The following is a 14,636-nucleotide window of genomic DNA, read 5'->3' as shown; positions in this document are numbered from 1 at the left end:
TGCCACTGCCTGCCTTTTCTCTCTTAGTGTTACACTAATATACATTCAGTTAAACAATATGTGATGGAAAAGCACTAACAGAGGTCATTTGTAGGGGTGTATCTCCATATGAGAAATAAATTGGACTGCACAGCCCCTCATGTCACATGCACTTTATATTAATTTTTTTTTTTAACTTCTCAAAGGAAGATATTTAGGAAATGTTTGCTGACTAATCTTCAAATAGCATAAAGAAATTCCCAAAATTCAGTCGATAATGTTAATCAAAGACACACAGAGCTTAGTTTCATTGTGATTTCTTTCTCTTGCTGCTGTAGAAACATGATACCGAAATACTGAATTTAGTGAGAATATTTGATTGGTTGGTGGGCCCCCACACCCCCTCCTTGCTTGACTATCTAAAATATACATTTTACCCTGTGTTAGTCTGTGCCCTGATCTCTCCTGCTTTTATTTTATTTTACCCTAAAATAGTTTCCATATATATTTAAAGAACAAAAAGTCTACATGTCTATTTCAACAATGTTAGTAAAATGATAGCTGAAAAGTACATCATGAGAACTGAAACGGTTTAATATCAACTGGGACCAATTATCACTGAAAAATAGGGCCAAAACATGCTGGGAAAGCTATTCTACAAGAAATGATTGGTTTTAGACTGGACAGAAAATTGCAGAGCCTTGAGGATATATGCAGTGAACTCACATGCACACAAAACACACACACACACACACACACACACACACACACACACAAACATTCTGGTGGCTCAAAAGTGCTTAGCAATCATCCTAGCCAAACCAGTCACTGGTCTTGGGGAAACAGCTGATGGCAACTCTGAGAGAGGTCCAATGTCAGAATAATGCCTGGTTTATATGTGACACCTTGCAAAAGGGCACAAAGGGCTGCACAGTCCAATTCACAGTCATGTGTGAAGGCAAACCCCTACAAATGAACTCTGTTAGCATTTTTTCCACTAATGAGGAATCGGAATGCTGTTCGGAAAACCCAATTTGAAACCATTCACTGTGTTTCCACCGACATAGACTGGCTCACAAACCAGGAAAATTTTTCTCCAACTGAAACATAAGAAGACAAGGAAGGTCACAGAGCCTCAAATAAAGCATTATCTGGCTGTAGAACTGAACAATTTAATTTACAGAGTGTTATATACATTATATAAATAATTTGAAATAAAACAGGAACATACTCCATTTGTGTTTCTGGGACTGTGAATAGCACAATGAAGCACACTGGCTTCTTTTCTCTGCTGTTTACAAGCTCAACAGAATGACTTAGAAATAAAAAAATCACAAATGTATTTAATATCTCATTCTGATCTAAACCCACTTTAAACAAAAATAAACAATGGCCCTGTCTGTATGTTCATTAGTCAGCCACAGCAATGCTGGGACTGAGTGATCCTGGAAGGCCCGTGCTTGTGATGTATCTTTGGTAGAAATGCATGCCAGTTTACTGAACGGCACCAAAAAACCAAGCATCAAGAATGGAGTTCCTCTCATGGTGCCTGTGCACTCCATCTGTTGATGTTTGTGCAGCACTGAATAAAGAAAGCCTAAAGATAACCCAGCCTTAAGAAATCAGAGAGGCCACATCAGTGTGTTACATAAGATAGCACATGATTCACCCCTCCCCGCCCCCAAAGAGGGCTTAATGTGGAGGTTATTATAGTAAATGGTCTATGACAGCGATTTTTTTCTATTAATCTGTTTTTCCATTAGTCTATTAATCAGGGATTAAAATTTCTACAAAGAAAGGCTCATATAGCTCTTATTACATATACATAATAATAATAATAATAATAATAATAATAATAATAATAATAATAATAATAAAATGAAAATAATGTCTATTTTGTCTATTTTGTAGCATTTCATCTTCATATATTATTTATTATTACCTATGCTAGTAAATATCACTGTATCTATTCTTAAAAAGAGTTCACAGCAATGATTTCCATATTGTGGAAGCCTCACACTTATATAAGTTTTGAAATGTTGTGGAAAATTTTCAGGAGCGTGTGCAGTGGGGTGAAGCGCATAACTGGAAATTGCTGGTAGATGTAGGTAAAAAAACTACAGGTCCCAATGTGCATTGCGTTAACTACAATAAGGCCAGACATGATGTTGTACTCTGAGCGTAAACAGTTCATTTCATAGAGCTAACAATTTCATTTGAGGGTGAAGTACATGTAGCTTTCGAAAGAGAGAAACTAAAGTATGCTGATTTGGCAGCTGAGGTGAGAGAGTACAGGTGGCAGGCACATGTAAGAACTGGGAACAGGTGTTAGAGGATTTGTAACCAAATCTGTTACATCCCTGTTTGTGCATTTTGGCATCAGGGGCCAAAGGTTTAAGGCAACTCTGAAGGAGTTATCAGAAGTAGCTGAAAGGTGTCACTGGTTGTGGATAAGGAGAGCAGAGTAGTTGGGAAAACATACTGTTTAAAACAAATGTGTTATAGGTATGTGGAAGAAAGGACAGGTAAGTGGGGTGCTGTGTTGTGTTACTACAGCTGCAGGTGATGTACAGGGTGGGCCATTTATATGGATGCACCTTAATAAAATGGGAATGGTTGGTGATATTAACTTCCTGTTTGTGGCACATTAGTATATTGGGGGGGACTTTTCAAGATGGGTGGTGACCATGGTGGCCATTTTGAAGTTGGCCATTTTGGATCCAACTTTTGATTTTTCAATGGGAAGAGAGTCATGTGACACATCAAACTTATTGGGAATTTCACAAGAAAAACAATGGTGTGCTTGGTTTATAACTTTATTCTTTCATGAGTTATTTACAAGTTTCTGACCACTTATAAAATGTGTTCAAAGTGCTGCCCATTGTGTTGGATTGTCAATGCAAACTCTTCTCCCACTCTTCACACACTGATAGCAACACCGCATCGTTAGCATGCGGGTAAAAAGGAGTGATCACAACTTGGAGAGCTGTTGCAACAAGTGGACTGACATGAATCATGGCTCCAACACCAGAGATGTCAATTGAAACAAAGGAGAGGATTATATAACTCCTTAAAGTGGGTAAATCATCATGCAGTGTTGCACAAAATGTTGATTGTTCACAGTCAGCTGTGTCTAAAACCTGGACCAAGTACAAATTACATGGGAAGGTGGTTAAAGGCAAGCATACTGGTAAACAAAAGAAGACATCAAAGCGTCAAGACAGAAAACTTAAAGCAATATGCCTTGAAAACAGAAAATGTACAGCAAAACAAATGGGAAGAAACTGAAGTCAACGTCTGTGACAAAACTGCCTAAAGGAAATGGGATTTACATTCAGAAAAGCTAAAAGAAAGTCATCACTAACACCTAAACAGAAAAAACAAGGTTACAATGGGCTAAGGAAAGGCAATCATGGACTGTGGATGACTGGATGGAAGTCATATTCAGTGATGAATCTCAAATCTGCATTGGACAAGGCGATGATGCTGGAACTTTTGTTTGGTGCCATTCCAATGAGATTTATGCAGATGACTGTCTGAAGAAAACATGCACATTTGTATAGTCACTGATGATATGGGGCTGCATGTCAGGTAAAGGCACTGGTGAGATGGTCATTACATCTTCAACAAATGCACAGGTTTACATTGACATTTTGGAGACTTTTCTTATCCCATCTATTGAAAGGATGTTTGGTGATGATGAAATCATTTTTCAAGACGATAATGCATCTTGCCATAGAGCAAAATCTGTGAAAACATGGCCTGCAAACAATCTGGATCTCAATCCAATTGAAGTACTAGTGATGTGCTGGAGTGTTATTTTGTTTGTCATGATTCCATAATTTTTTCCTCAGAATTGAGTGATTCCATAATTTATTCCCTGTACTTGTTTTAATCTAACTGTTACTGGATACCACAATTATTCTTGATTTCTTTTAGTGTTTTTTAAAGCCAGAAAGTTGCCATTTGAAATGCCTTTAGTTTTTGTCATGTCTGTGATCTGCTGAAGGAACATCTTCAGAGACTGGCGATTCCATAATTTTTGCCAGGGGTTGTATTACTCCAGTTAAAGAAGGACTCTTCGTTAAAGATCTTCACTTGAGTAAAATTACAAAAGAATTTACCTTCAAATGTACTTACACATCGAAAGTAAAAGTACCATGATGAATTATGGCTCTAATGTCCTACTATATTATGTAACAAGATTCATACTTAACATACTGTAAGTGAAAATACTTGTGTCACTCTTGGTTCCCCAGTCTGTTAATAGAATGTCATTAATTAGTCTGACATGGATGAACACAGCAGAAATGGCCAAATATTAAATACAATGAATGATGCTATATCAACTATTACTATTATACCCAAGGCGCTGCCCTTCCAAACCAACAGAGGTGGTTGTCCCCTGAGTATTAAGCCCAATTTATGCTTTTGTGTTGCTTTTGCAGTAGGACGAACATGGTTCAAGTTACTCAAGTCAAGAAGTCCTAAATGGTGCAATCTAAAGATTCAAAACACAATGACTAGTACACTGTGTACTGCATAGTGTTGAAGATGTTTGAAATTCAGCCCTAGAGGGTTGGCCATATAATTGCAGAGTGATGCAGATGCCAGTCTGAGATGACTCAGACAAGTATAAACTCTCACAATGTTATAGGACACTTGTGCACGCTAAGGCATCCAGTAAGTAAGATTTGGTGTCTTTTTTCTGCTCCTTGGGCTCCCCCTTGTGCAATTAATTTTTTGCAGCATACTTGTTTTTGCCTTTTGGACTTGTTTATCTCTCTGTACTGATTGTTGATATATTTCTTCTGTATTTGACCTTGCTTCACTTACTGTGTTTAATAAATCTCCTACTGACTTGTGATATCTACAGGTCTGTAAACCATGTATATGAATGAATATTAGTTACTGATGAATACAGCCAAATACTAAACAGTACAAATAATTTTGTTAATTCATAATGGTTCCAAGAACTGAAAGTGATTACTTAGTCTCAAATTTGCACAGGAGTTGATTAAAAAAGTAATGTTTAGTATTACTGGTCTTAGGCAGAGAAACTGCCGGAACTCCGGGACTTCCGGGTTGCGAGAGATACGCCGGCGCGCTTGGCTGCCGCTTCTCCCCCGGTGATAAAGTTTTTAAAGTTTTAAAGTTTGTATTCGGTTTTTCTACCCGCTGTGTGCAAAAGTGCTGTGGAACCCAACACATTGTGTCGAACTTTGTACTGGATTTACTGTAATATGAGCCTTGTGGATTTCTCCTTGTGTCTCTGAGCTCTCTTTTTAGAGTTGAGCGTCTGTGACTGTGCTTAACATCTGCCGCGAGAGTACCTGTGTTGCCCATGCTATGTGGATTATTTCGGGTTTATTTCTCTGGCTTTTACTGGGCTGTTACGGCTGCACTTCCATTGTGGCCTTATCATGACGACAAGGAGGATAAAGTAATCTTTTGGTGAACTTTTTACGCTCCAAAATGCACAGTGTAATGCACAAATGCACACTGCTCCTCTATTGATCCATTGTCACCTTGGTATTCTGCGACGACCTAAATATTATCATCGGGGTCTTGGTTGGACTTATAACTACTATCAGCACCCCAACAATATTCCCTCGCTGTGGGCATCGTGTAAAAATCACCTGGGTAAATCTTCCCAGGCAATGCCAGGCTCAACTGATCACGCAAATAACCGGAACCTATGTTACGTGTCTACAACATCTCTACATGCCCCGAGAACTGATCATAATCTGTGCTCTGTTCAATGTTCGTTCCTTAAATAATAAGTCTACGTTTGTCGCAGATATTATCCAGGAACATGATATTGACCTGCTGCAGCGGCCCAATGAGTATTTCGTGCTCATTCAGACTCTGCCTCCACATTATCAATACGTGGATAAACCTCGTTTAACTGGTCAAGGTGGAGGACTGGCAGTGGTGTACAGCCCTGGCCTCAAAGTTAAAACAGTTTTAATCCCAAATATGACATCGTTTGAGTGTTTGGCACTGTTGGTCTCTGCTGTTAAACCTGTTTTGGTTCTGCTTATCTATCGTCCCCCAAAAACCTCATCTGATTTTATGGCAGAGTTTTCTGAGCTAATTTCCACACTTATTCCTGTTTATTCTGATTTGTTGATGCTTGGTGACTTTGATATTCATATTAATTCTGGTAACTGTTTGTTTGCTAAAGAATTTCTTAATGTTTTACAGAGCTTTCATATTTTTCTCAGCATGTTGATTTTCCTACACATAACAAGGGCCACACCTTGGACATTGTTTGCTCTATGGGTAAAACCCCTTTTAATGTGAGAGGCATTGATCTGTGTGTATCTGACCATAAAGCTGTGTTCTTCGATTTTTTGCTATCATGTCAACAGCGAGGGCAGCGTCAATCACGCCAGTTTACATTCTGGAGCCTTAAAAATATCAGTCCTCCTGCTGTTATGGAGATGCTCAGTCAGAGCCCGGTACCTGATTGCTTAGATCCTGATTTGCTATTGACCCACTATGACAAAACATTGTCACACATTTTAAACCACCTGGCAGCTCTAAGAATACGCTTGGTTACATTTTCTCAACCTGCTCCCTGTTATACTGCTGAGCTATGCAAGCTGAAAGCTGCTGGTCGTCAGCCTGAACATCTTTCAAACAGAACTGGCCTGACTGTGCATGCCCTTGCTTACAGTGATCATGTCTTGTTTTATAAGGAAAAACTACAGGAAGCTAAAACACTCTATTATTCTGATGTTATTCATGGTGCCCACAGTAACCCGAGAGCTCTCTTTTCAACTGTTAATAAGCTATTGAGTCCTGTGAAAAGTTTCCATATGGTTCCTTCAGCTGAACTCTGCTTTCGGTTCATGGACTTTTTCAATCATAAAATACATACAATTTACTCACAGTTTCAGCCCACTGCAACCAGGCTAAACATTCCAAAACAAGTCAGTCCAGCAGCAGCTATTTTTCTACCTTCAATACTGTAAACCAACAGTATGTTTCACAGATTATTAATCTCTCTAGGGCAACTTCATGTCAATTAGACCTGTTTCCAACACAGCAGGTGAAAGCCTGTTCTCCATTTATCTGTCCTCTTATTACCAAGATTATCAATGCTTCACTTAGTTCAGGAATGGCAGCTATTACTCCAGTTCTCAAGAAGCCTGGCTTAGATCCTGAGGACCTCGCAAATTATAGGCCTATCTCTAATCTCCCTTTCCTTGCTAAACTGTTGGAGCGAACAGTAGCTGCTCAGTTAACAGAACATATTCAATCATGTGATCTGTTTGAGGTCTTCCAATTTAGGAGGAATCACAGCACTGAAACTGCTCTTGTTAGGGTTGTCAATTATTTGCTGATGTCATCTGACCAAGGACTGCTGAGTCTTCTTGTACTATTGGACCTTACTGCAGCATTTGATACAGTGTGTCATAGCCTTTTACTTACTCGGCTCAAAAACATGCTTGACATAACTGGTACTGCATTAGCTTGGTTTCAATCGTATCTTTCTGGTAGGCAGCAGTTTGTTTCAATGGGAAATTTTCGATCTGACACATGCTCCTTGTCACATGGTGTCCCCCAGGGCTCTGTTCTTGGGCCCCTGCTTTTTATTTTGTACATCCTTCCTCTTAGTGACATCATTAGACATCATGGGCTGCAGTTTCACTGTTTTGCTGATGATGTCCAGATATACATTTGTACAAAACCTTCTCACAGCTTGCCACCTAGTGCCTTGCTGAATTGCTTAACTGATGTGAGGGCTTGGATGATGGAGAACATCCTGAGCCTAAATAATAAAAAATCTGAAGCCATCATAATTGCTTCTCCTGCAACAGTCAGGAGGCTTAGTGACACTACTGTTTGTATTCCTGGTTTTGTTGTCTCTACCTCAACACTAGTGAGAAATCTCTGAGTAATTTTTGATTCTACATTATCATTTGAATCACATATTAACAACACATGTAGGACAGCCTTCTACCATCTTAAAAATATCTCTAGGATTCGCCCTTTTCTCTCTTTCACTGCTGCTGAGACCATAGTCCATGCCTTTGTAACTTCCAGACTCGACTACTGCAATGCTCTGTTGTGTGGCCTCCCTGCTCGGGCTTTGAGCAGGTTGCAGTATGTGCAGAATTCTCCTGCTAGGGTGCTGACCCATACAAGATCATGGGAGCATATTACTCCAGTCCTAAGTCATCTTCATTTGCTTCCAGTGAAGTTCTGTATACAGTACAAATGGCTTGTGTTGGTGTTTAAATCCTTGCATGACCTTGCCCCTTCTTACATAAGTAGTTTACTTCAATCATACTCTCCAGTGTGTACTCTTCGTTCCTCAAGCCTCCATTTGCTTGAGGTCCCACATTTTAAGCTAAGCACTATTGGAAATAGAGCATTTTGTGTTGCGGGCCCAAAGCTGTGGAATAGTCTTCCTGATGAACCGCGAGCTTGTTCATCTGTAGATGTTTTTAAAACCAGACTCAAAACTCGTCTTTTTAAACTAGCATATGGATGATATTATGTATATGTCTTTATGGCTTTGTATGTATGTATGTATGTAGGTATGTGCATTTACCTTTTATTTACATTTTATTTTTTATTTTTATTATCTATTGTACAGTGTCCTTGCTTCTCTTGAAAGGCACGTTCAAATAAAAATTTATTATTATTATTATAAATATTTTCACTTGTTTTAGTACGGTGACTCTGTTCATTTGTCTTGTAGCAATGGTGCCACTGTGTGTTGCACAGAGAGATGTGTGGAGCAGGGAGATTTTTCACACATTATGATTTTATTCTCATTTTAAACAAAAGGAACAGCAGATTTTCATAATGTAGTTGAGTAAAAAGTAAGATATATGAAATAGTGGAGTTAAGTAAAATGTTGCCAAAAACGAAAATACTAAAGCAGTTAAGTACAAATACATGAAAAAGGTACTTTTGTGAAAAAAATGACTGTCGTTTATATGTGGCTGTTTTACATTTGTTTCAGACAAATGTAAAATTGTGAATAACCACAAAAACTCATCTGTAACTCAAGCTGTTTAGTTTTGTGGCACTTTCACTCTGTGTTTACTTTAATGTAGTTACTACTCTTCCAAATTTACATATCCTTTACTAGCAAATGATGAGAAATCATCCTCAGAATTTTATATAAAATATTTTTAAATTTGAATCATGATTTTCGCTTTTAAGTGGCCCCTTTTTATGGCCCCTATATCCGAGTCCTTTAACCTGAGTATTAGCCAATATTGATTCACTCTTTTTATATTCTTAGATAGAGCACATATTTTAGGAAAGTATGCTAGAACACTGCACTTTTCATCAGTCTGTACTTTTCAAATCTGTACTAAGGCCTGTTTAAACCTAGCATTACCATGCATTTTGTATCTGGATAATATTTAGATATACGATGACCAGATTCATTTCACATTTGTTGTTAAAATAATTTTTTGCCAAAATAAGCCGATTAGATCTTATACCTTCCCATGTAAAAACACACCAACCTGTACATAATCCCCAATTAGCTTCCTCTAACCCACTGTGAGCACTGATTCTCAGGTTTTCTATTGGGTTGATGTCTGGGGACTGAGATGGAAATTAGAGGAGCTTGATTTTGTGCATTGTGAACCATTTTTGAGTAGATTTGGCCATATGTTTAGGGTGATTATCTTGCTGAAAGACCCAGTGACGAGTATACATACATACATACAGGTGCTGGTCATAAAATTAGAATATCATGAAAAAGTTCATTTCAGTAAATCCATTAAAAATGTGAAACGTGTATATTATACTCATTCATTCCATACAGTCTGATATATTTTAAATGTTTATTTCTTTTAATTTGATGATTATTGTCACGCCCTTGTCTTTTCATGCCTGTTTTCCTCGCCATGTGCTCTCTCTGCACATGGCTCTGTCTGTTGTTGTCCTTGTCTCCGCCCATGTCCCGCCTTTGTTCCGCCTCCTCGTCTGTGTCTCATTTGTTACCCTACCCCTCGTTATCTGTCTCAGGTGCGTCTTGTCTGTGTTTTGTATTTATGTCCCATTCTCTCAGTTCCTCTTGTCGGACATTTCACCTTTGTTTTGTACTCTCTGGTCTGTCTGTCTTGCTTATTTCTTATACCCTCCAAGTCAGTCTTTGTATCTCTTTTGTCTCTTTGTCTGTTTGTGTGTTTACTCTGTTTATGTCTATGTTCAAGTTTAGTCTGTTTAGCTTTCTTTGTCTGTTTAGTTCTAGCTGTTCAAGTGTCTATTGAGCTCTGTCTAAGATTAGTTTGTTTCTCTCTTTGTATGTTTAGCTCCCTCTACCTAGGTTTATCTTCTCTTGTAAATAAAAGTTACTGTGTTTTAGCAAGTGCGTCCGCATTCATCAGTCCGCCCCGTGAGCCGTGATAATTATAACTGACAACTAATGAAAACCCCAAATTCAGTATCTCAGAAAATTTTAATATTACTTAAAACCAATACATAAAAAATAATACATAAAAATAATTCAGAATTAAGACCAATACATAAAAAAAGAATTCAGGCAATTTTGCCTGAATTACTGCAGCAATGAGGTGTGGCATGGAGTCGATCAGTCAATGGCACTGCTCATGTGTTATGAGAGCCCAGGTTGCTCTGATAGTGGCCTTCAACTGTTCTGCAGCAGTCAAGTCCTTTTTGGAAGTGAGACTCTTCTGACACTGTTGTTCAAGAGTGATTTGACACAAGGGATGCGACAGCTGAAACCCATGTCTTGCATATGTCTGTGTGTGGTGGTTCTTAAAGCACTGACTCCAGCTGCATTCCAGTCTTTGTGAATCTCCCTCACATTTTTGAATGGGCTTCATTTCACACTCCTCTCCAGGGTGCGGTTATCCCTATCCCTACACATTCTTCAACCACATCTTTTCCTTCCCTTCACCTCTCTATTAATAAACTTGGACACAGAGCTCTGTGAACAGCCAGCCTCTTTATAATGACATTTTTTTCTTGCCCTGCTTGCATAAGGTGTCAATGGTCGTCTTTTAGACAACTGTCAAGTCACCAGTCTTCCCCACGATTGTGTAGCCTACAGAACACACACACTCTATATATACACACAGTGCCTTGCGAAACTATTTGGCCCCCTAGAACTTTTCAAACTTTTGCCACATTTCAGGCTTCAAACATAAAGATATAAAATTTTAATTTTTTTGTGAAGAATCAACAACAAGTGGGACACAATCGTGAAATGGAATGAAATTTATTGGATGTGTCAAACTTTTTTAACAAATAAAAAACTGAAAAGTGGGGCGTGCAATACTATTCGGCCCCCTTGCTTTAATACTTTGTAGCGCCACCTTTTGCTGCAATTACAGCTGAAAGTTGCTTGGGGTATTTCTCTATCAGTTTTGCACATCGAGAGACTGAAATTCTTGCCTATTCTTCCTTGCAAAACAGCTCAAGCTCAGTGAGGTTGGATGGAGAGCATTTGTGAACAGCAGTCTTCAGCTCTTTCCACAGATTCTTGATTGGATTCAGGTCTGGACTTTGACTTTGACCATTCCAACACCATTCCATTGTAGATTTGCTTTATGTTTTGGATCATTGTCTTGTTGGAAGATAAATCTCCATCCCAGTCTCAGGTCTCTTGCAGACTCCAACAGGTTTTCTTCTAGAATGGTCCTGTATTTGGCCCCATCCATCTTCCCATCAATTTTGACAATCTTCCCTGTCCATGCTGATGAAAAGCAGGCCTAAACCATGATGCTGCCACCACCATGTTTGACAGTGGGGATGGTGTGTTCAGGGTGATGAGCTGTGTATCTTTTACACAAATCATATCATTTTGCATTGTGGCCAAACAGTTCGATTTTGGTTTCATCTGACCAGAGCACCTTCCACATGTCTCCCAAGTGGGTTGTGGCAAACTTTAAACAATTTTAAACCATTGATTCTATTAATCATCATCAGTCATTTGGGACAACATTGGATCATTCAGAGATCACTGAACTTGCTATATCTGATGTGTCCATTAAAGGGTAAAATTAAACAAATTTTATATATTTTAACTGGATTTTAAATCCATCCATTATCTGTAACCGCTTATCCAATTTAGGGTCGTGGGGGGTCCAGAGCCTACATGGAATCATTGGGCGCAAGGCGGGAATACACCCTGGAGGGGACGCCAGTCCTTCACAGGGCAACACAGACACACACACATTCGAGTCGCTAATCCACCTGCAACGTGTGTTTTTGGACTGTGGGAGGAAACCGGAGCACCCAGAGGAAACCCACGCGGACAACACACCAACTCCTCACAGACAGTCACCCGCAGCGGGAATCGAACCCACAACCTCCAGGCCCCTGGAGCTGTGTGACTGCGACACTACCTGCTGCGGGTAATCATTGAAACTTTTTTAACAGTATTATTTAATTCCAATAACAATATAGCAAACATTGCTATCATTAACCCTCTTGGGTCTAAGGACATTTTCTCAACTTTTTGCAAATGTTCATTCAAATATTAAATTTAAAATTACATGCATTTCCTCTCCATTTTTTTCTTTTATAAAATGGGTTAACTAAGTTAACTCTTTTGGTTCTAATGACATTTTCTGAAATTCACCTTTAAAGTACTTGAATTATAATTATATTGCCCACGTTTTATATCAGAATGTTACGAACAATCTCAACTCACTCATTAAGAGATGCCCATGTGACCTAGAGCATTGTATGAAGAGATAATTTGTCTCTAACATTGAAAACATTTTAGTGAATACATCCCTTTACTCATGTGGTTTAATTATTTTGTGATTGAAATGATTTTATCAGAGTCTTAGGGTCACAAAAATAGGGGATTAAGTACTGTATACATGTGTAATAAAAATCTAAAATTAAATTTAATAAAATTGTTTATTTAGTAAAAGTGCCATTTCTCACTCTACATGACAAAATGTTCATTCAACGTTGACAAAAATAAACATTAATAACACTTACGTTAATGTGTAAATGGTCACTGTCTGTCCATAAGTATATGCTTCACTGTGTAAAAGCTATAACCAGCTAACTTTGTTTTCCCCGTCATGTGCATGAAATCCCTCGGTTTCTGAAGCTCCGTTCTCCTTGTCGCTGTTTTTCCAAATGTACTGCACCAACTTCAGCGCATGCAAACTTTTTCAAGCCATTTCTCCGACGTTGACTGAATAAAACATGGAGGGTAACTGAAGGGATGGGTGAGACCTTAGTGATTCCTTGATAGTCCATTGGAGTGTTTCAAACAAAAACACTGATGGATGCAAAAAATTCACCATTTACAAGAGAGATACAGATGACGAACAAGTGAATCCACCATTTAGACATGGCCAGAGGCAGAGGAGGTCTGCTTCAAGCTTATCACAGGCTCGCAACTCAGGATGTAAGTCCCCTAGAGTCTCGTGATCACATGCAATCGAAAGAGCAGTTTCTACACATTCAGAGAATGTTTGAACTGTGCTGTGTTATTGCTAAGATATTAACAGAAACATCACAAAATATCTTGACGTGCCTGCGCATTCTTAGACCCCAGATGGTTTAAAAAACAAAATATAAATAGCAAGTACAAAAACCCTATTTAGCTCAAGATGAATACAAGTGGCCTCTGTTTAAGCAAGTGGCTCAGTAGTGTTCCTTACCTCCTAACTGTGCGCAGCAGAGTGGAACGTGCCTCATTGTGGAACGTGATCACAATGCTTGTGGATGGCAGCACGGTGTCATAGTGCAGCATTGTACACCTGAGAAGAGACAAAAATAATGAAGCACACTGGTATCAATTAGAGTGAATGGCTTCAAAAAGACATCAGCCACTCCACTCCACTTATTATTATTTTATTTTTCAAATGATACCCAGCCCTATGATTAAGCCAGTCCAGTTTATACACAGCTGTGCATAATGGAAAAAATGTGGGGCTCTGGTTGTTGACCTTTCAGAATTTGTGACTATGAATGACCCTGCACAGCTGACATAACAGCATTTTAATCTGTGGACAGTGTTGGCTAAACAGTGTTAAACAAGGAACTTGTGTGAAAGAAACGTAGCTGGAGCAACTGGCCGAAACATGGACAGACAGTGGGAGTGTGTGATTAGAATGATAAAGCCTGATAACAGCAGAACCCAGAGGAGCACAGACATCAATTATGGAGCACCTCATTAAAAATAAACAGCAGGCCACCTCTGCCCTGACCACATGACATGTGGGAGAAGGAAAATCTGTAGTCTTAGAATCTGACTGCAAGATGTCTATGAGAAATGGAAAAAACCTCATACACTATATATAAATATTTTTTTCCCTCATATGATATGCTAAAATATTCAGCATAGCAGACAGGCAAGAAAGCAGACTTATTCATAATCCCTTGCCTCTGTGTTAAAACGTCTCCCAAGGGGAAAGAAAAGGAGACAACAGCGTGTAAAAAAAAAGGTAAAAGCAACAGCATGGGAGAGATAAGTCTGCTGAGAATGAGATGATGACTGATTGCATTTACAAGTAAACAGCTTTTTTTTAGCGTACCTGATGTTCAGCACACTTTTTCCATCCCCATCCATTCAGGAATGCAGCAGTTGTCACAATATCAAAGTGTTGATTATCGATACAAAAAATACTATCACAATGCTTAATTCTTAAAAAAAAAAAATATAACGATTTATTTATGTCATAATT

At 38.7% G+C, this 14,636-nt stretch overlaps 1 protein-coding gene across 3 annotated transcripts in view; it reads right to left on the bottom strand.

The window, feature by feature from the left end:
- Window positions 1-14,636, bottom strand: part of galnt14 (UDP-N-acetyl-alpha-D-galactosamine:polypeptide N-acetylgalactosaminyltransferase 14 (GalNAc-T14)) — a 134,253-nt gene that overhangs the window by 71,418 nt on the left and 48,199 nt on the right. For 2 of the 3 annotated variants that reach the window (XM_066676587.1, XM_066676588.1), the window contains exon 3: window positions 13,611-13,709. The exons of the other annotated variant lie outside the window; for it this stretch is intronic. In XM_066676587.1, coding sequence (XP_066532684.1) covers window positions 13,611-13,709 — 99 coding nt within the window. The remainder of the gene's footprint in view (window positions 1-13,610; window positions 13,710-14,636) is intronic. 3 annotated transcript variants of the gene reach the window in all.

The sequence above is a fragment of the Hoplias malabaricus genome, chromosome 7, assembly GCF_029633855.1.
Source record: "Hoplias malabaricus isolate fHopMal1 chromosome 7, fHopMal1.hap1, whole genome shotgun sequence".
Classification (NCBI taxonomy): Eukaryota; Metazoa; Chordata; class Actinopteri; order Characiformes; family Erythrinidae; genus Hoplias; species Hoplias malabaricus.
Note: the sequence above shows the minus strand (reverse complement) of the source record. Positions and strands in the feature narration are given on the sequence as shown.